The sequence below is a fragment of the Eublepharis macularius genome, chromosome 1 (assembly GCF_028583425.1).
Source record: "Eublepharis macularius isolate TG4126 chromosome 1, MPM_Emac_v1.0, whole genome shotgun sequence".
NCBI classification, from domain to species: Eukaryota; Metazoa; Chordata; class Lepidosauria; order Squamata; family Eublepharidae; genus Eublepharis; species Eublepharis macularius.
Window position 1 is genome coordinate 42,159,694 of NC_072790.1, and position 19,928 is coordinate 42,179,621.

General features: G+C 43.9%; 1 protein-coding gene across 1 annotated transcript in view; it reads right to left on the reverse strand.

Annotated features, from left to right (window-relative positions):
- Positions 1 to 496: 496 nt before the first annotated feature.
- The window catches only part of LOC129337057 (b(0,+)-type amino acid transporter 1-like), a 33,320-nt gene continuing 13,888 nt past the window's right edge, over positions 497 to 19,928 (reverse strand). Inside the window, exons 4-6 of the mRNA XM_054990531.1 lie at positions 10,956 to 11,080; positions 2,934 to 3,021; positions 497 to 810 (exon numbers count right to left, since the gene is read on the reverse strand). Of these exons, the coding sequence (XP_054846506.1) occupies positions 577 to 810; positions 2,934 to 3,021; positions 10,956 to 11,080 (447 nt within the window). The 3' untranslated portion in view covers positions 497 to 576. The remainder of the gene's footprint in view (positions 811 to 2,933; positions 3,022 to 10,955; positions 11,081 to 19,928) is intronic.

Genomic DNA, 19,928 nt, shown 5'->3' on the forward strand with positions numbered 1-19,928 from the left:
TTCCTCCAACACCACATTTCAAATAAATCGTATTTCTTCCTGTAAGCTTTCTTTATTGCCCAAATTTCACACACTGTTACAAATGTATATACTTTAGGCTTGAATAATAAAACCAGTCATTCCCCTTCCAGGGAAATAAACTTTTTTTTCATTACCTGCGCTCTTCTTATTGGTTTCCATTACTGGACAAAGTTATTCCATCTTAATTACCAGGGGGTGGGGGGTGGGGGGAGAGGAGAAGTGGACCTTAACAGCATGCTTGAGGAAGGTGGACTTTTAAATATTTGTATAATTTACCTCATAAGTGGTTAGCTGACAGAGAATTTTACCAAGAACTTTTAGGGCAGTTCCTACGCAGTTCTCTGACCACTAAGTTATTTGAGTTTACCCTGTGTCAGAAGTGGGTGAGGGGTAGTCCTCAAATATACAAAAATTAAAAAAAACTACCACCAAGAATGCATTGGAGTTTATTAAGTGCTCTATATTCTCACAAAATAAAAAAAAAACCTCACAGTTGTTCCCACTAAAACACCCTCCCGTCTCAGCTGCCCTCACTACAATCACATAGATACTAAATCAGTTCAGATTCTTTTCAGCTGGGGCAACTTCCAGAAGCAGCTGCAGATGCAAAGTGAATCTTCTTAAGAAGGCAGGATGATACTGGTAGCGCACCAAGGGGAAGTAAAAGATGACACCACTTAAAATGAAGAGGATGACATAGAGGAACTCTGTCTGAGGCTGGTCGATGATAGGTGCCAGCACAAGGTACACCGAGGTCACCAGCACAATTATTGGGATGATGATCGGTACCTGTGTATGCAGAACATATATTTAGGGAAGGCATTTGACCAGCTCCCTCTGTTGTGGGCCAGAGCCCCAGATTGGTGCAACCTCCAGTGTCCTTTTGTGCAGGGCCTTGGTTAAATCTCAGTCTATGGAGAGAAGGGGGGCTCTGCCTCACCCAGGGACTTCTGTCTCCAGTGCCACACATCTCCCTAGGCTGTGTGGGAGAGGCCTAGCTCTTCTTCCCTAGCTCTTCCTGGGCCAGCCTATTAAAGGGCCTTCCAGACGTTGGATAGCCCAGCCCCCCAGCCCCCCCCCCCATTATCCTAAGGCTGGATTCTGGAGAGACCTCAAAGTGGTGCATCCTCAGCCCATACAAGGCCTTAAAAAGCTGGGCTATCACCACCATCCTTGCATGCTGGGCTTCATGCTAGGGTAGCTTTTGCCCAAAGCTGCATCTCTCCATGGAGTTGCACAGTGGGCCTGCCTGGCTTCAAGGTTGGCCCTGTAGTGGCTCCCCCTGCATCCCATCTCCCTGCCTTCTGGCTAGGGCTTGAATCCTGGTGGTCCCTGGGCAGTCCTGAGAGTCATCAGCTCCCTCAGTGGTCTCCCAGGAGCCAGTAAGTGTGGGGGTAGGGATGCCAACCCCAGACAGCGTACTATCAAGGATATTTCTAGGGTAGCACTTGGATACCTCATCAAAAATATTTCTTGTTATTCCATGTATCTAAATCATAGTTACACCCTGTTAAGACCAATGGGCTTATGACATTAAATGTTTGCTCATGTATGAAGTTAGCTAAATTTTTTAAGCCAGTGAGTTAGAAGGGTATAACTGTGCTTAGAATTCCAATGTGCATCACCATAGATAAGTATTTGAACACAGCCCTGTCTGCTCCTGTCCTCAAAACTCCAAGAGGAGCATGTGAAGATAAAATCGAGACGGAGAGGACATTGAAGGATACCTTGGATCCCCATTGCAAAGAAAGGTGAGGTATAAATGAAGTAAGTAAATAAATAAAGATAGCAAAGAGAGACAAAGTTTTCAGCCTGTAGACCTGAGATACTCTGTTGTTTCTGGCCAAGTACAGTAGCAAAAATAACTAGCAAAATACCTTTGGCCTTTCGATAATTTGTCAGCCCTTTGCTCGCACAAATGAATTACTCAGCAGTTACTCCTGCATATAATAGTACACGAGCTAGATTTTGCCAGGTCCTAAACACTATCCACGCTGAACTTTCTGCCTTGCAAAACAGAACCCCTTAGTCCACGTTCAGATGCCACTACAAGCTGCAATTAAACTTAAATAAGGAATGAACAAATAGTTGCTGTGCTTATATGTGCACCTCCTGTCTTCCTCTGCCTCTAGCATGTGTGGCTACACAGAATATTCCCTGGCTCGATCAAGCACCAATGCACCATGATGTCTGAACACAAATGCTTTAGGAGGCTGCAGGTTGCTCTCTACAGGGTGGGCATCCACATGCCCTGAGGTGGGCAGATGCAGCTTCCCCCATCCTTTCCCATGTGCTACTGAGAGTCAGTGCTCCTGGTAGCCACAGAAGCAGCACTCCCCACCATGTACACCAGCCAGTGCTGTTGGGAAAAGGGCTGCAGGTGGTGAACATGAGAATCTGTGGTGGGAAGGCTTGTGAGCAGGTGGGGAAAAGATGCACAGGCAGGTGAGGATGCAAAAGGAGGTGCAAGTGGTGGTGGGCAGAGAAGGGTAGGAGGGCCCCAAGGACTCTCTGCCTAGGGTTCCTCAAAACCTGGAATGGACCCAATTTCACTTCATGCAAGCTAGGATTCAAAACTAGGATTACACTAAGGGTTTGTTCAAAGCTCTAATTCAACGACATTACTTGCATTTGGAGGTCACAGTCCTTTGGAGCTTGATACAGTCAGGGCAGGCTCTGTCAAGCTCTGTCATTATAGGAGAGAGGTGGAAGGTTCAATGGGCATTACATAAGCCCAGCAATGAAAGGTGTTCTTGCCCAGCTGAGATTTAATTGCAGTTTGTCCAGAAATCTGAATGTAGTGATAGCCTTTACACCAGATCGAGCAAATTTCCATCCAGGTAGTTCACTTGAAAAAAATATGGTTGAATTGAATATATTTATTCACAGGCACAACTAATATTTATGCTCACCTTGTAAGATCTTGGCAGTTCTGGTTTCTTGATCTTTAAGTACAAGAGTCCAGCTATAGTTGTCCCATAGAAAAGCCAAGCTGTGAAACTGAAATAGACATAACATTTGAAGCATCTAGCCCATAAATGATCATGCAATGGACTGGATCCAGTGAGGTTTTATTCCTCAATCTCAGCCCGTTCCCCTCTTTACTATAGCTTGTCCCACATGGCTCCCATGATCCCCGGCATAGCCTTCATTTGGTGGTCAAAGGGTACCATTCCATCCTTTCTCACCAGACCCCACCCTATAAACTGCTGCTATTTAAAAATCCCTAGTAATAAAAGATCAATAAGTAGTAATAGTAATAAAAGATTATTAAGTGCCAAAAGTAAGATTTGTGTCCAGTAGCACTTTAAAGACCAACTAGATTTCCAGGGTATAAGCTTTCAAAGGTAGCTCTGACTCTTGAAAGCTCATACCTTGGAAATCTAGTTGGTCTTGAAGGTGCTACTGGAAACAAATCATCTACTGCAAACGAAGAAAGTTACCCACCTGAAATTAAGTGCCAAAAGGACTTTTAACATTCTAAGATTAACTATTATTCATGTACCACCATATGCACAACTTATTTAAGGGTAATGAATTTCATGTCACTGATATCTGAACTGGTTCTAGTTTTGTATGATAATTTTTTTTAAAAAAAACCCATATAAACAGAGTGGCAAAAATGTATTGTGAGAGTAACAATTTGCATATAGATTCAAATATCATGAAAAACGTTTCTGTGCCTGTGTAGCTATGATGGGAAGATTTTGGAGAGTGTAGATGTAAATTGTTTAAACAAAAACAAACAAATCACCCCCCACTCCAAAATTAATGGCTACTAGTATTTTTTTGAAATTAACTGATAGTATCTTTTTCTGTTATATGAAGCAAGCAGTTTTTTCATTATTGCTATGTCCTTAATTTTCTTTACCTAGCACACAACATTTAGGATATTTGCATTACCATCCTATACAGAACACCCTTCAAAGTCCATTTACTTCAATTGACTCAGAAGGGTGTAACTCTACTTAGAATACCCAAATTGGCAACTAACAATAGAGTTTCCAGACTGAGCCTGCCAACTAGTGGGCTGGTGGGAGGGTGGGGACATGGTGGTGGGGGCACTGCTGTGAGTATGACATAACTTCTGAGGAAAACCCGTAAACAGCAGGAATCATCAGAATCTCTATGGTAAGACCAGCTAGTCCTAGAATTTCCAGCTAGTCCTAGAGCTACCAACTCTCACTTTCAGATTTTCCCAGAAATGATGTTCTTATGTTTGTGACACTGCAACATTAATGGGATCTTGTGTTGAGAGATTCCCTCTCCCCCACCAGGGGCTTGTCCGCTCTAGCTATCAAACAGACATTGAACAACAATTTTCATTTCCAAATGAGGGTCTGAGTTGTGGTTAAGTTTGTATGTTGTATGGAAAACATACAAACATTTGCATTTTGGGGCTGTGGAGAATGTGAGTCAGGATGGGAGAACCATGACCTAGTACAGGGAGAAACAAACCATGTCGCTTGGGATTTAGATGCTTCTGTATCTGACAATTTCAGTGATCTTAGATATTCTTGATTCTGCATAGGTTTTTGGTTATACATTAGTGGTGGAAGTCATAGCCAACTTACGGCAACCTCTGCAGGAGTTTTCAAGACAGAGAGACTAAAACAGGGTTAACATACCTGTAACTTATGTTCATCAAGTTCTTCTGTGCTGACACACATGGGGACTGCGCAGGCGCAGGCCAGCCACCAGAAAATTCTTCATTGCTTCTATAGCTCCGAAGGGGCCGTTTGTCGCGCGCCTCAGCGACCGTTTCCCGCCCCCAAAGGGTCACATGTCCTTCCAGCAACCAACGGCCCCTTCCCTCAGTTCTCCCTTGCCGCCGCCATCCAATACACATAGGCATAATCTTACAAATCACCAATTCTCATTATTGTTATCATACCTGTTGTTATTCTGCATTGGAATTCACAGCGGGGCAGGAGGGAGGGATGTGTGTCAGCACAGAAGAACTCGATGAACATAAGTTACAGGTATGTTAACCCTGTTTTCATCTTCGTTCTTCTGTGCCTCCACACATGGGAGAGTACCAAGCTTCACACAATAAGAAAGGTGGGGTGAAATCCAACTCAATTTTATTATGTACCATCAGTCCTAGTACAAGGGCCAAGAAATAAATAATTTTTTTCCAATAACATTTAACTTGTTCAATAAATATATACATATATACAAATATACACAAATTGTCATTGTCAATTAGTACAACAATACCCTTCAGCATCCCTTCAGGAAAACAGGGAGTGGAGGAGAGCTTTGGCTACAGAAACCTCTTGCTCTGCATTGACATCCATGGCATAATGTTTAACAAAAGTGTCAGCAGAGGACCACGTAGCTGCCTTACAGATATTAACCAGAGGCACACCCCTGATGAGCGCTGATGAGGCAGCCTGAGAACGCGTGGAATGGGCTTTGACCTCTAGCGGGCAAACCACCCCGGCCAGAGCATAGGCCCTACTAATGGCCGACACAATCCACCGAGACAGAGTCTGTGAAGATGCCCTGTGACCCTTGTCCTTGGCCCCAAAACAGACAAACAAGTGAGGACTACTACGGAAGTCCCTTGTCCTATCTAAGTAAAAAGCCAAGGCCCTCCTTAGATCTAAGGTATGAAGGGCCTTCTCCCCTTTGGAAGATGGCTGTGGAAAAAATGCAGGCAGCGTAATTTCCTGCGACAGGTGAAAAGCAGACACCACCTTTGGCAGGAACTTAAGGCATGGCCGCAGGACCACCCTATTACTATGCGCTGACAACTCACTAACCCTCCTGGCAGACGTTATAGCCACCAAAAACGCTACCTTGTAGGACAACAAGTCCAAGGGGCATGTGGCTAATGGCTCAAAGGGAGGCAACATCAGCCTCGACAGCACCAGGGATAGGGACCATTGAGGCACAGGAGGGGACACAGGCGGGTAGAGATTAAACATCCCCTTCAGGAACTGACGAGATTTACAGTGTGAGAACACTGTGCTACCGTCTACCCGATCATGAAAAGCGGAAATAGCCGCAAGATTGAGGGAGGTAACTCTTAACCCTTGGTCCCTCAACTGACATAAGTAGTCAAATATTAGCCCCAGGGGGCTACTGGCAGGCACCACTTTCTTAGCAAGTGACCAAGTTTCAAACTTACGCCACTTAGCCTCATAGGCCCGCCTAGTGGACGGCTTCCTTGCATTCAGCAAGACTTTTTTCACCTGCTCTGAAAACACTACAGGCGGGGTTGTATCCACCAGACCAACAGGTGCAGCTTTCTGGGTTCGTGGTGGAACAAGCTCCCGTTCTGCAGGAGATCCTTCCGGGGACGCAGACTCACATATGTCCGATTGGACATTTGTAAAAGTTTGGGGAACCACACTTGTCTCGGCCAGAAGGGTGCCACCAGAATGCAATCTGCATTGTCGTTTTCTATTTTGCACAGCACCCTTGGTATTAGTGGGAATGGTGGAAACATATAGTGCAACCTGTGGGTCCACGTAAACTGGAAGGCATCCCCAATAGAGAGGGGTCGCTCCCTGCCCTTGAACAAAATATCTGGGCCTTGGTGTTTGCTGAAGTCGCGAACAAATCTATGTTCGGTTGGCCCCACATCCGAAAGATCGGCCCAATGTACTCTGCGTTCAATTCCCACTCGTGGTCCAACATGTGCACCCTGCTCAGGGCATCTGCCCGAACATTGTCTGATCCCGCTACGTGTATAGCCCGAAGCATCACACCATTCTGGATCGCCCAGTGCCAAACGAGTGTGGCCTCCCTGCAGAGAATCATAGATGCTGTGCCCCCTTGCTGGTTTAGGTAATACATGGCAGTCGTGTTGTCCGTCTGCACCAACACCTGATGGTTTTGTAGAAGTGCTGTAAAGGACACAAGTGCAAAACGAATAGCTCTTAAGTCAAGTACATTAATATGCAGGTTCTTTTCCCTTTCTGTCCAAACATCTTGTACACATACAGTACCACAGTAAGCACCCCATCCTATTAGGGACGCATCAGTGGTCACTGTAACCTCAGGATGCTGATAACCAAACCCTCTAAATAAGTTGTCATCAGACAGCCACCAGTCAAGGGAGGATAGAATAACCCTAAGTATGGACAGCTTGAGAGACGGAGGATGGCGTATAGCATCATGCCTCCACACGAACCAATTCTGAAGCGGGCACATACGCAGTCTAGCAAAGGGGACCACAGAGGTGGCTGCTGCCATATGACCCAATAAACATTGGATAGTGCGAACGGATTGGAACCGGTTCCTTTTAAACATGGATACCAGACCCTTCAGGGACTTAGCTCTCTCAAGGGGGAGCAGTGCCTTACCCTCTACAGAGTCTAAAATTGCACCAATATAGGAGACCTTACGGCTGGGCACCAGTTTCGATTTATCAAAATTTACTAGCAGGCCCAAACGTTTGCAAGTGTTCAGTACTAACTCTACATCTTGCAAAAGCTTAGCCTCTGAATCAGCCACGATGAGCCAATCATCGAGGTAGGGAAAAATGGTACAGCCCTCTTCCCTAAGAAAGGACACCACAGGGGCCACACACTTGGTAAACACTCGTGGCGCTGTGGAGAGGCCGAAGGGAAGCACCTTATAACGGAACACCCTTCGATTGTAAACGAAGCTCAGGTATTTCCTGTGCTCCTCCCATATTCCCACATGAAAATAAGCGTCCTTCAAATCAAGGACAGCAAACCAATCCCCTTTCTTTAACAAGGAGATTACAGCAGACAGTGTGACCATTTTGAACTTAGTCACCCTTAGAAAGGCATTAAGGCCTCTTAAATCTAGAATGGGGCGTAAACCCCCATCCTTTTTGGGGACCAAGAAGAACCGAGAAAAGAAGCCCTTCTCAGATTCGTCACAAGCCATCTCTTCCACAGCACCCTTGGCCAGGAGTGATACTATTTCTGCATCTAGTTCGGCCATGGTATTATTTACAGCCGTTAGGGGTGAGCTACACCTAGGCAATTCCAAGAATTCCAGCCCGTATCCCTTATCAACAATTGTTAAGACCCATGAGTCAGATGTTATTGACTCCCAGTCAAAGAGGAAAGGCTTCAGCCTATCAGAGAAGTTCAAGGATGCGGCTGGATCGTCCTGTCAGTACTGCCTCCCAGGTCCCTGCTGATCTTTCTGCTGGGCCGGGGGCTGAGACGTGCGAGGCTTGAAGGGTTTACGTCTCCTGGGCTGCTGAGCTGGAGCGAAGTGGCGCTGAGATGAGGCAGGGTACTGCTGGTAATAGGCCCGCTGCTGGTATCTGCCTTGATATTGGTACGGATTGTACCTTGCAGTATACCGTGGCCTGGATGCAGACCTGTCTGACGAGGTCAATCCCAACGACCGGGCCGTCTGCCTGTCTTCCTTCTTTTTCTTGAGCGCCTTATCGGTCATCTTAGAGGACAAAGAATCCCCTTCAAAGGGCAGGCCCTCGATCCTTGTCCTCACTTCCTGTGGGAGAGCCGTCGACCGGAGCCAAGAATGACGCCTGAGGACCACAGCTGAAGCCATTCCACGTGCAGCAGTGTCGGCAGCATGGCTCCCAGCATTCATCTGCTGCTTGGAGAGACGGATGGCTTCTGTCTGCAGCAGGGACACTACCGCCTTCTTGTCAGCAGGCAAATCACCGACGTAGGATGCCAGCTTCTCCCAGAGGTATAATTGATAGCCAGCCATGATGGTCTGGTAGTGGGCTATCCGGAGGCCCAACGAGGAGATGGCATATTGTTGCCTGCCCAGGGCATTGATCTTCCTGCCCTCTTTGTCTGGTGGTGCAGAAGAGGGGCCTGACCGACGAGGCTGGATCTCTTCAGCAATCAAAGAGGAGGGTGGAGGGTGCTTGACCAACGAGTGCCAGGTGCCCTGTTTGATTTTGTACATCTGTTCGATACATTTAGATGTAGCTGGCTGATCTGAAGGCAACTTCCACACCTTCTCCACAATTTCTTCCACACCCTCCAGCATGGGGAAGCCCACCGTAGCAGGGTTGTCTCCGTAGATCCGGCGCAGGAGCTTGTCTTTAGTCTGCGGAGTGGCCGAGGAAATATCCATCTCCAACGCCTTCGCCATGCGTGCCATCTGGTCTGCATAGATCTGAAGGTCTTCATAAGGGGAGCCGGTACTGGGCGCCACATTGTCGTCTGGGGACGGCTCCGACCACGACTCCGATCTGTAATCACAGATGTCGTCAGCTTCCTCCTCATCAGACCAGGCACCGACTCTTCTCCTTGGAAGGGTGGGGGCAGCCAACCCTGTCTTGAGGTGGATGGTCTCGGCTCTGAGTACTCAAAACCGGCAGGGGCCCCTTTCCACTGGCAATGGTAGGCCGGAGGGATGTATGAGGCCTGTCGGTGCTGAGACTCCAGGGAGTGCCTGGAACCGACGCTCCCTGCTTCCGAACGGCGCCAGCTCTGAACGGAGGACATCGGAGACATAGGAATCGCTGGCCCTGGCGAAGGTCGGCTCTGACGGCGGATCGACGGGCTCAGATCCGTGACGGGGGAACGATCGCTGGAGACTACAATGAAGGCCCCCGGATCCGGCACCTCCTCTGGAGCTGGTCTGACCGGCGAGTTCAGGTGAGGGGAAGGCGTGCGCGGAACCACCAACACCACCTCCTCCGTAGAAGCCCGACGTGGGGACCGAGAGTGGCGATGCTTGGCCTTCTTCGGCTTTTTGGAAGGAGGCTCCGAAGAGGCCCTCGGAACCGAAGCCCTCTCAGCGGCCTGCCTCTTGCTGGACTCCGGCCTTGGACCCAACACCTTCCTGGGGGTCGACTTCCCGGCGGCGAGCTGGGGCCTCGGCACCGTAACCGCTGTCGGTTCCACCAGTGGCCTCGGATCCGCTCTCTTCGGCTCTGATCCCGAAGCCTTCTTCGGATCCGAGCGCACCGACGCCGCGTCTTGGGGCGATTTAACCGGCCCCTGCACTGGAGAGGCTGCTCTCGATGCCGCAGCACTCATCGGCTGAGATTTTGACGCCGACTTCGTGGATGCCACTGAGCCCGCTCGGGAATGCCTTTCAGCAGAGGGGCTAGGGCCAGCCTTGGGGGAAGGCAAAGGAGTACCCTCAGACATCACCTTCTGCCACAACGAGGAGTTCAAGCGTGCCTGACGCTCCTGCTGGGCCTTGTGAGTGAACTTTTGGCAGACCTTGCAAGCCGGAACGTTGTGGGTCTCCCCCAGGCAAAACAGACACAGATCATGGCCATCGGTTTGTGCCATTTTTGTGTGGCACTGAACGCAGTGCTTAAATAAGGCCTTAGAAGCCATAATAGGGTCAGGCAAAAAGGCGACGTCAAAACAGTCCAAGGTTATATTTACCAAGTCCAGTCAAGATCCAAATCAGTCAGAAGAAGAATAGTCAAGTCCGAAGTCCGAAGTCAATACCAAATAATCAAATAATCATTCAATCAATCACTACAAGCACGGAGCTGCGAAGCAGACGTTCACTTCAAGCTGCGGCAAGAAGAGAACTGAGGGAAGGGGCCGTTGGTCGCTGGAAGGACATGTGACCGTTTGGGCGGGAAACGGTCGCTGAGCCGCGCGACAAACGGCCCCTTCGGAGCTATAGAAGCGATGAAGAATTTTCCGGCGGCTGGCCTGTGCCTGTGCAGTCCCATGTGTGGAGGCACAGAAGAACGAAGATGAACAGAGGTGGTTTTCCATCACCTGCCTTTGTATAGCAACCCTGTTCTTTCTTGGCAGTCTCCCAACTTAGTTTTTGAGATCTGACAAGATCTGGTAAGAGGCTAGGCTATCTATGTCAGGGTGTTCACATGTTGCCCAATACTAAAACAGATGGATCTCCAATCAGACTCTACTAAGTAATATAGGTCTTACTAATCTGTAGCACTGTAGAATTATGAAGAAAACACAGTCCAAATGGTATAATGAAAAAAATAACAATAGAGTAATGAAAGTGCATTGTATGCTCACCTGAAAAGGTTTACTATGCGGTTAAAACTTCCAGGTATAACCATAATTAAAGAAATTGCTGATGTAAATATGAGCGCTGGGGAAGGGGTGAGGCGTCGTACGTGTGCCATTGACAGAATGTCTGGCTGCAAATTAAGACACGAAGCAGAAAGTATATAAGAAAGGATAATTTCCCTCTTTCCTTGTCTTCAGTGGAGCTTGCTCCAAAATTCAGACATCAGACTTTAATTAGCAAATGAGCAGTTAATGTGAAAGTTGCATTTTTTTTTGAAAAGTTTTTTATTGGGTTAGAACATTATTATTTTTACATTACAATCAATTTTCCCCTAATTTTTCGTTTCTAACCCCCTCCCTTTCCCCCCCATTTGTTGACTTCCAACAGCTTTCCCACCCTCTGTCCCTTTTCCCTTTCTTCTATTAAATTCCTCTGTCTAAAACAGATATACATTCTCCATTATATTAAGCAGTACATCTTTAACTCCTTTACTTATTATACACCCAAACTATACGTCTTTAGATAAACAATTTATCCCATTTTCCAGTTTTGAATATTTCTATATAAACCTATATATCATAAACCATAAAAATTTCCCACATTTGAATCAAACAATTTGATTTGTTCTCTATATATTACTCATTTCATCTTTTTATGGTAATTCTATATAACTCCTTGCATAATCAATCAATTTAACTCTTCTGTACATTCAGTTTGGTGCATATAAATCTTATCAAAAAAAGAAAATGTTGTTAATTACTCAATCCTCATGTTTAAACCTTATCATTAATTATTCTCTATCAATGTTCTATCAGTTAACCTATACATATCTATATATATCTCAATCAATTAATCTAACTGCTTATAAATTCACATTTCTCTTCCTCCCCCGGTAAAGTCACCCCTCTCTTTTATACTTTTATTATACTTCAGTAGTTCTCAAACTGCCACAGTTTTCCTCCCACCTCCCATTTCTTCTCCAGATATTGTTTCAGCTTCTTCCAGTCTGTGTTAAACTGCCCTGAGTCCAGATCTCTCAGTTTTCTTGTCATCTTGTCCATTTCAGCCATATACAGCAATTTGTAGATCCAATCTTCAATAGTTGGCACTTCTTGTACTTTCCATTTCTGCGCATACAAAAGTCTAGCTGCTGCAGTCATATAGAAAATCAACGTCCTATGATGGGCTGGAATTCCCTCCATTCCCAAGTTTAGCAGCAGGAGTTCTGGGTTCTTATTTATTTGAAACTGTAAAATTTCACTCATTTCTCTTATTATTTCCCCCCAGAACTGCCTAGCTACCTCGCACGACCACCACATATGATAGAGGGAGCCCTCATGTTTCTTACATTTCCAGCATTTATTAGAAGTATTCAAGTTCCCTAGCGCAATCTTCTTTGGTGTCATGTACCAACGATAGATCATTTTGAAGATGTTCTCTTTAATATTAATACATGTCGTTGTCTTCATTGTAGTTTTCCACAAGTATTCCCATGCCTCCATTGTTATTTCCTTATTGAAATTTATAGCCCATTTCACCATCTGTGTTTTAACTATCTCATCCTCAGTATACCATTTCAACAGTACTTGGTATACCTTGGATATTCTTTTCTTGTCTTCTTTAAGAAGGGTCTGCTCTAGTTCCGAGTTCTCTGTTCGTATGCCCCCTTTTACAGAGTCCGAATTGTATAAGTCTCTAATCTGTCTATACTGGAACCAATCATAGTTAGGTGATAATTCCTCTTGCGTCTTTATTCTAAGTTTAGATACTTCAATTTTAGTTATTTCTTTGTATGTTAAACATTGTTGTTCATTATCAACAGCTCTCGGATCTATCACCTCGTATGGAACCACCCACAAGGGGGTTCCTTCTTGTAGGTAAATTCTGTACTTCTTCCAGATTGTATATAAACTTCTCCTTACAAAATGATGTAGGAACATCGAGTTGACCTTTACTTTGTCATGCCATAGGTATGCGTGCCATCCAAAAATTTTTTTATATCCCTCTAGGGCTAATAGTTTCTTATTCTTTAACATCATCCACTCTTTTAACCAAACTAGGCAGATTGCATCATGATAAAGTCTCAGGTTGGGCAGTTGCATTCCGCCTCTTTCCTTTGCATCTTGTAGAACTTTTACTTTCACTCGAGGCTTCTTGCCTGCCCAAACAAAATCTGATATTTTCCTCTGCCATTTTTCAAATTGTTTAGAGTCTCTGATGATTGGTATTGTCTGTAGCAAAAACATTACTCTTGGTAACACATTCATCTTAACTGCTGCAATCCTGCCCAACCATGACAAATTCAGTCTATTCCATTTAATCAAGTCTCTCTCTATCTGAGTCCATAATTTTTCATAATTATTCTTGAACAAATCTATATTTTTTGCAGTCAACTCAACTCCCAAATATTTCACCTTACTAGTTACTTCACAATCCGTTGTTTCCATTAACAATTGTTGTTTCTGCTTAGTCATGTTTTTGCATAATATCTTTGACTTCTTTTTGTTAATGAAGAAACCTGCCAAGTCACCAAACTCCTTGATCTTATCTATCACTTTTGGCATGTTCTCCAATGGATCTTCTACAATTAACATTATGTCATCAGTAAATGCTCTAACCTTGTATGAATAATCCTTTATTTTTATTCCTCGTATTTCCTCATCTTGTCGTATTTGTATCATCAGAATCTCCAATACTAAAATGAACAACAATGGAGATAGCGGGCAACCTTGTCTTGTTCCTTTACTAATCGTCAATTTCTTGGTCAGTTCATCATTCACTACAATTGCTGCAGTCTGGTCTCTATAAATTTCTTTAATTGCTCTGATGAATCTTTCTCCCAATTGTAGCTTTTCCATAGTGGCAAACAAAAAGTCCCAGTTTAAATTGTCAAACGCTTTTTCAGCGTCTACAAAGAAGAAACCAACCTCTTTATCACAACGCTTATCATAGTATTCAATAGCATTGATCACTGTCCTTAAATTGTCTCTTATTTGTCTGTCTGGCAAAAAGCCTGCTTGTTCTTCCTCTATGACTTCCGAGAGCCACCCCTTCAGTCTCTCCGCCAATATCTTCGCAAAAATTTTATAATCATTGTTAAGTAATGATATAGGCCTGTAATTTTTCACGTTAGTCAAATCTTGGCCCTCTTTTGGGATCAATGACATATTCGCTTCGCTCCAAGTATCTGGAATCCTTTGATCCCTGAAAACTCCATTCATCACCTCTTTTAGGAATGGTGCCAGTTCATTGGCCATTGTCTTATAAAATTTAGCCGTAAGTCCATCTGGCCCTGGCGCCTTTCCTAGATTTGCGGATTGTATTGCCTTACTTATTTCCTCATCGGTTACTTCACTATTCAACTTATTTCTCCAAGCTTCCGAAATCTCTGGAAGTTTGGTTTTCTCCAAATATGATGTTATTGATTCTTTGGTTACTTCTTTTTTATTATACAGCTTAGCACAGAATTTATAAAAGGCTCTACTAATGGTAGTCTGCTCCAGATGCGTTTTATTTTCTTCACAGATTTTATTTATTATTTTCTTTTCTCTTTTCTTCTTCAATTGCCATGCCAAATATTTCCCAGGTTTATTAGCACCTTCAAAAGCTTTTTGATTCAGTCTTTTAAGGTTCCACTCCAATTCTTTATTACTCATTGCTGTTAACTGTTCTTGAAGAATTTTGATTTCCTGATATATTTTCTTTTTCCCTGGTCTCTTTTTTAACTGTGCTTCTTTGGCCTTTATTTTCTCCTCAGTCTCTTGTCTTTTCTCCTCTTTCTTTTTCCTTGCTCTGCCATTTAAGTCCATTAGTATGCCCCTTACAACCGCCTTGTAAGCATCCCAAACTTTATTGGTTGGTACTTCTTTATTCACGTTGTATTGTATAAAAAACTTTGTCTCTCTTCTCAATATTTCCATATTCTCACTTTCCTGTAACAAGTCCTCATTTATTCTCCAGGCTTTCCTTTTTCTCCTTTTTCCAAATTTCCACATAATTGGATTGTGATCTGAGCCTACCATCGGCATTATTTCTACCTCCTTAGTCCATAACGCTAAGTCCTTTGAGGCCCAGATCATATCAGTTCTCGATAATGTAAGATGCCTTGCAGAATAAAAAGTAAACTGTTTGGTTTTAGGATATTCTCTCCTCCATACGTCTTCGAGAGTCTCTTGTTGAATCAACTCAAAAAAAAGCTTTGGCAATAGTCCTCTTTTCTTTTGTGCTGTTGTAGTCTTTTTGTCTAGTTCCAAATCTGTCACTCCATTGAAATCTCCAGCAAGAATTATCTGATCATATACAAGATCGTCTAAATGCTTCCTTAAATCCTCAAAGAAGCTTTCCTTTGCACCATTAGGTGCATAAAGTCCAACTACCAACACTCTCTTTAAATTCCAATTACATTCCACTGCTACAAATCTGGCTTCCACATCTCTCATAACAAATTTTGGCTGCAGCTCCTCTTTTATGTACAACACCACTCCTCTTTTTTTCTTGTTAGAGGCCGCTACAAATTCTTTGCCCAATTTTCCAGATTTTAAATATTTTACATCCTGTTTTCTAATATGGGTCTCCTGCAAACAAACAATATCACATTTTTGTTTTAGTAGCCAATGAAAAATATTTTTCCTCTTATTCGGTGAGTTTAGTCCATTTACATTCCAAGATAATACTTTACACTCCATATTCATGGTTTTGTTGGTAAGTCTTTTTCATTGTCCTTAATAAATCTCTCCATCTCCCGCTCAGATCTGATGCGTTTTTTTGCCCCTCCAAACTCAAAGGACACTCCTTCCGGTAACTCCCATCTGTACCTGATATTCATGTCCTTCAAGGTTTGAATTAGCACTCTATATTTTTTCCTGTCCAATAACACTGATCTGGGCAGTTCCTTCATTATGATAATCGTCTTGCCATCAATCTCCAATGGATCTTGAAATTGTTTTGTCACAATCCTCTCTTTCATGTTTCTGGTTGTAAACTGCACAATCACATCCCTTGGTAATTTCCTCTGGGTTGCAATTCTCGAGTTCACTCGGTACGCCACATCTAGGATAGCCACAATTTCCTCCTCCTCCTTCCCCAGGTAATCAGCCAACACCTCAGTCATCTGTTCTTGCGCTGACTTCCCTTCCACTTCCGGCAGGCCACGAAAACGAAGCTGCTTCTCCATGTGTTTAGTTTCTGCAACTGACATTCTCCCCTTCACCAGTCTCATCTCTGTTGTTGCGTGTCTATTAAATTCTCCATCGCGTCTTCTACTGTTTTAACTCTCTGCTGCGTTCCTTGTAATTCACTACTAATCGTTTCCACGCCTTTTTTCACTTCTGACAGCTCCGACTTTACTGTCTGTGTAACTTCTTTGACCTCTTTAATAAGCTCCAATTTCGTGTCTTTAAGTTCTTTCATCATGTCTATGAGTTTTTTGTCCAAATTTTCTATCGCCGATTGCCACTCTTTTTTCGACATCGTGGGGCTTGCTTTAGCTCGCTCCCACGAATCTGCTCTCTTCCTTAGCTCCGTGGCGTATATTTAAACGTTTTCCTTTTTTTCAAATGTCCCAATCTTTGCCAAGATTAATTTTTTGTATCCAAAATGTCGGGCGTCTTTTCTCTATGGTTTCTCTATGTTATTGTAATCCAAAATGGCCTACTTCCTCTTCCGCTGAAGCCGCGACCCTTCCCCTTTCAAAAATGGCGATTCCCTACTTCCTATCCGTCGGCAAGGGCCGCTTCCCTCCAGCCACTCTATTGTTGTTACGCACTTCCTGTCTCCCGTCTTCCCACAGCAGGTCTCGCGATGGTGTCTTTTTCCCACAGCTCCGAAACCACAGGTATTCAAAACAATAGTACAATTTTGGCAATAACTTCTTTAAATTTAGTCTCTTTTAAAATACAACTCCTGCCGAGTCTTCGCCTCCTTTTCACTAGTCTGTTGCAGTTTAAAAATCTACTTTCTTTCTTCTCTGTTTTTATCAATCTGTCCCGTTTCAAGAGATAGCGATCTTTACCTTCTCTTCAACTTTCTCGGGTTGTAATCGCTGTTTCGATCTTAAATTCTCCTCTCGACTTCCCTCCCCGATCGAAGCTTGGGTATGTAGGTCTTATGCCAGCCGAATTGGCCCCAAAACTGCCGCAGAGATTATAGCCGACCCGTCACAAGGTGGGACCTCAAGGATCGGGGGGAGACTCCTTGAGTAGAGCCCCCCCTCGTCCGAGATCTAGCTCACCCTAGGGTCTTGAGCGTTCTTTGCCTGCTCCCCGCCTGAGAGCAGTCGGCCGCGGGTTATTTTCACCCCTCCGGCCGGTTAAAACGGCAGTCCGGTCAGCTCCGCAAATGGAGCTGCGTTAGACCTCCATGAATCCCAAACCGGAAGTCGTGAAAGTTGCATTTTAAGGAGTATAATGAATTTCGTACATTCCCCCCCATTGTATCATATTCGTTTCATTTTTAATTTCGCTCTTTGACCCAACATCCCTGAAATATGGCAGCTGCTCTGAGCTCTTCCTATGGGAAACTTTCCATTCTAAACAAACATACTTGGATGAAAGGCCCTTGTTGAGAGCAGAATAAGTCTTTTCTGCATGGGGCTTTTTCATTGGTTCTGGACTCATACTGCATTAATTTATCTCCAGAGTTCTGCACACATGGTCAAAATTCAGTCTCCAAACTGCTTCCAGATTTTTTGCATTCTGCACAGAGAAAGGCTGTATCTGCAGCAGAATAGGTCTTTCCCTGGCTCTTCTGTGGCTTTTCTCCCTGTGCACATATCTCTGTTTTTTCCCAAAGAAATAAAACAGCAGCTTTTTTGAAGTGCAAAATGCTTTCTCTGATGTGAGGCCTGGCCTTGGCCCTCCCTTTCACCTTTCCCTTTGTCCCCCTGCACCCTGATTGGTTGGACTGAAACCAATCCAGTTTTTTTTTACTGAATTTTGAAAATTTTATTTTAAACAGCAACATTGCAACCTTGGTGCCTTAAAAACAAAAAAAACTTGCAACTGAACAGGGAAAAAAGCTGCAACATAGCTAACTCAAAAACTCTGCAGAGGGCCCTGAATTTGACTTGATATTTTAAAGTTTCCTTGTGTGCTTTCTGTACTTTTTAGTCCTTTTTTTTGCATTTTTTTAAAAAAAACAAGATTGCAACATTGATGCCTTCCTCAGATGATCAATTGACAAAACTGACGTCTCCTCAGCCAATTAACTAACAAAGCTGATGTGTTCCCTAGAAACGCACAGCAAAAATAACATTTTTCTAGTGCAGAAACAATAAACAGATACCGTTTCAGTTTGACTCCCTCAAGTGAGGAATTACAGACGCTTAAAGCCGATCGAATAGCCAGACAACCCACTGTAAGCATGCATGCAGAAAACACCACAGTTTGTTCTTGTGTTGTTTGAAAGTCGTAGATTTTGCAGAATGCCCAAAGGCCCAAACTGGAACTAATATTCAGAAAGCGCCTCCAAAACATTCCCTGATCTTTTATGTGAGTCCTGTACAGTTTGAATTTTAACATCCTTTTCTGGTTGGGGAAGTTTAGAGGAAGAGACAAAGCGTTAAGGCCACACTAGAGCACAAGGGGGCACCACAGGTCTGCACTAGAATAGCTTGACCGCTGGTACAATTGCCAAAAAAGTTGGCTACGCTGCCACAGAATTAAATAACCCTCTTGCAAAAGAAGGTGGAAAAAAGCATTTGTGCTAGTAATAGGCAAAAGAAGAAGAAAGAAAAGTAGCTAAGATCTGAGGTAACACTGTGGTTGCTTAATAGACATAATTTTTTACTCAGTTTTTGGAAAGACTCCAGATTGCGTCATTGTCAGCCCATTCAATCTAGCATATGCTATGTGTTTCTGCCCTGATTTGTAACTCTCCCCTCTCTTAAAACAAAAATGCCAGCTGTCCACCAGGGCATTGAAAATGTTTCACTGCGGCTACCAGGGGCTACTTTCTCTTAAAATATTCCCTTTCCAAGGTTGCCAAAGTCCAAGTCAGACCTGGAGGTTTCCTGGAATTATAACCAATCTCCAGAGATCACAGAGATCAATTCCCCTGGAGAAAATGGCAGCCTTGGATGATGGACTCTGCGGCATCACATCCCTTCTGAGCTCCCTCCTTTCTCCAAATTCTGCCATCCTCAAGCTCCTCCCCCAAATTTCCAAAAATATTCGAGCCTGGAATTGGCAACCCTACCCCGTTCTTCTCCATTGCTTCTGTTTTTCAGCTTAACCAACCACTTCCTATTCACTTGCAGATGCAGTATTTCTGAATGGATGTTTAATCGATTCATGTTTTCATAAGCCTTTAATTACTGCTATCCTCTTGGCAGCGAAAGGGGTGGTGGTCGTTAATTTCATTTCTGTTCGTTTTCATGACTAATGGGCAATTATGATAATAAAAATACTGTGAGCAATACCTTCAGCAGCAAAGAGAATAGTAGTAATTAAAACCACCCCCCTCAACAAGAATTGATTAAGGAAGGATTCATTCATGAATGCCATACCACTGTGAGGGAAATAATTAAACTGAGCAATAGAAATAACGAAGAAGAAAACAAGGGCAATGTAAAGGTACAGTCTGTAAGTAGAAATGGAATTGTTGTTGACTTGTGTTTTTTCTTTCACACACACACACGCATATACATTTTGTTTTTTAAAAGTGTTCTTTTGCCTGTGTGTGTGTTGTGCCCTCAGGTCATAGATGATTTATGGCAACCCCTGGTGGGATTTTCATGGCAAGAGACTATCAGAGGTGGTTTGCCATTGCCTGGCTCTGCAACCCTGGTCTTTGGTGGAGGTTCTCCCATCCAATTACTCACCAAGACAGACCCTGCTTAGCTTCTGAGATCTTTCCCAATAGCTAAGCTATACAGACAAACGGGAATTCAACCGGTAAAACAGAAACTGACAAAACAACCAACCGGAAAATACAATAATCAACAATAATTACAAAAAGTGCATATTTCTTTATAGTGCAAA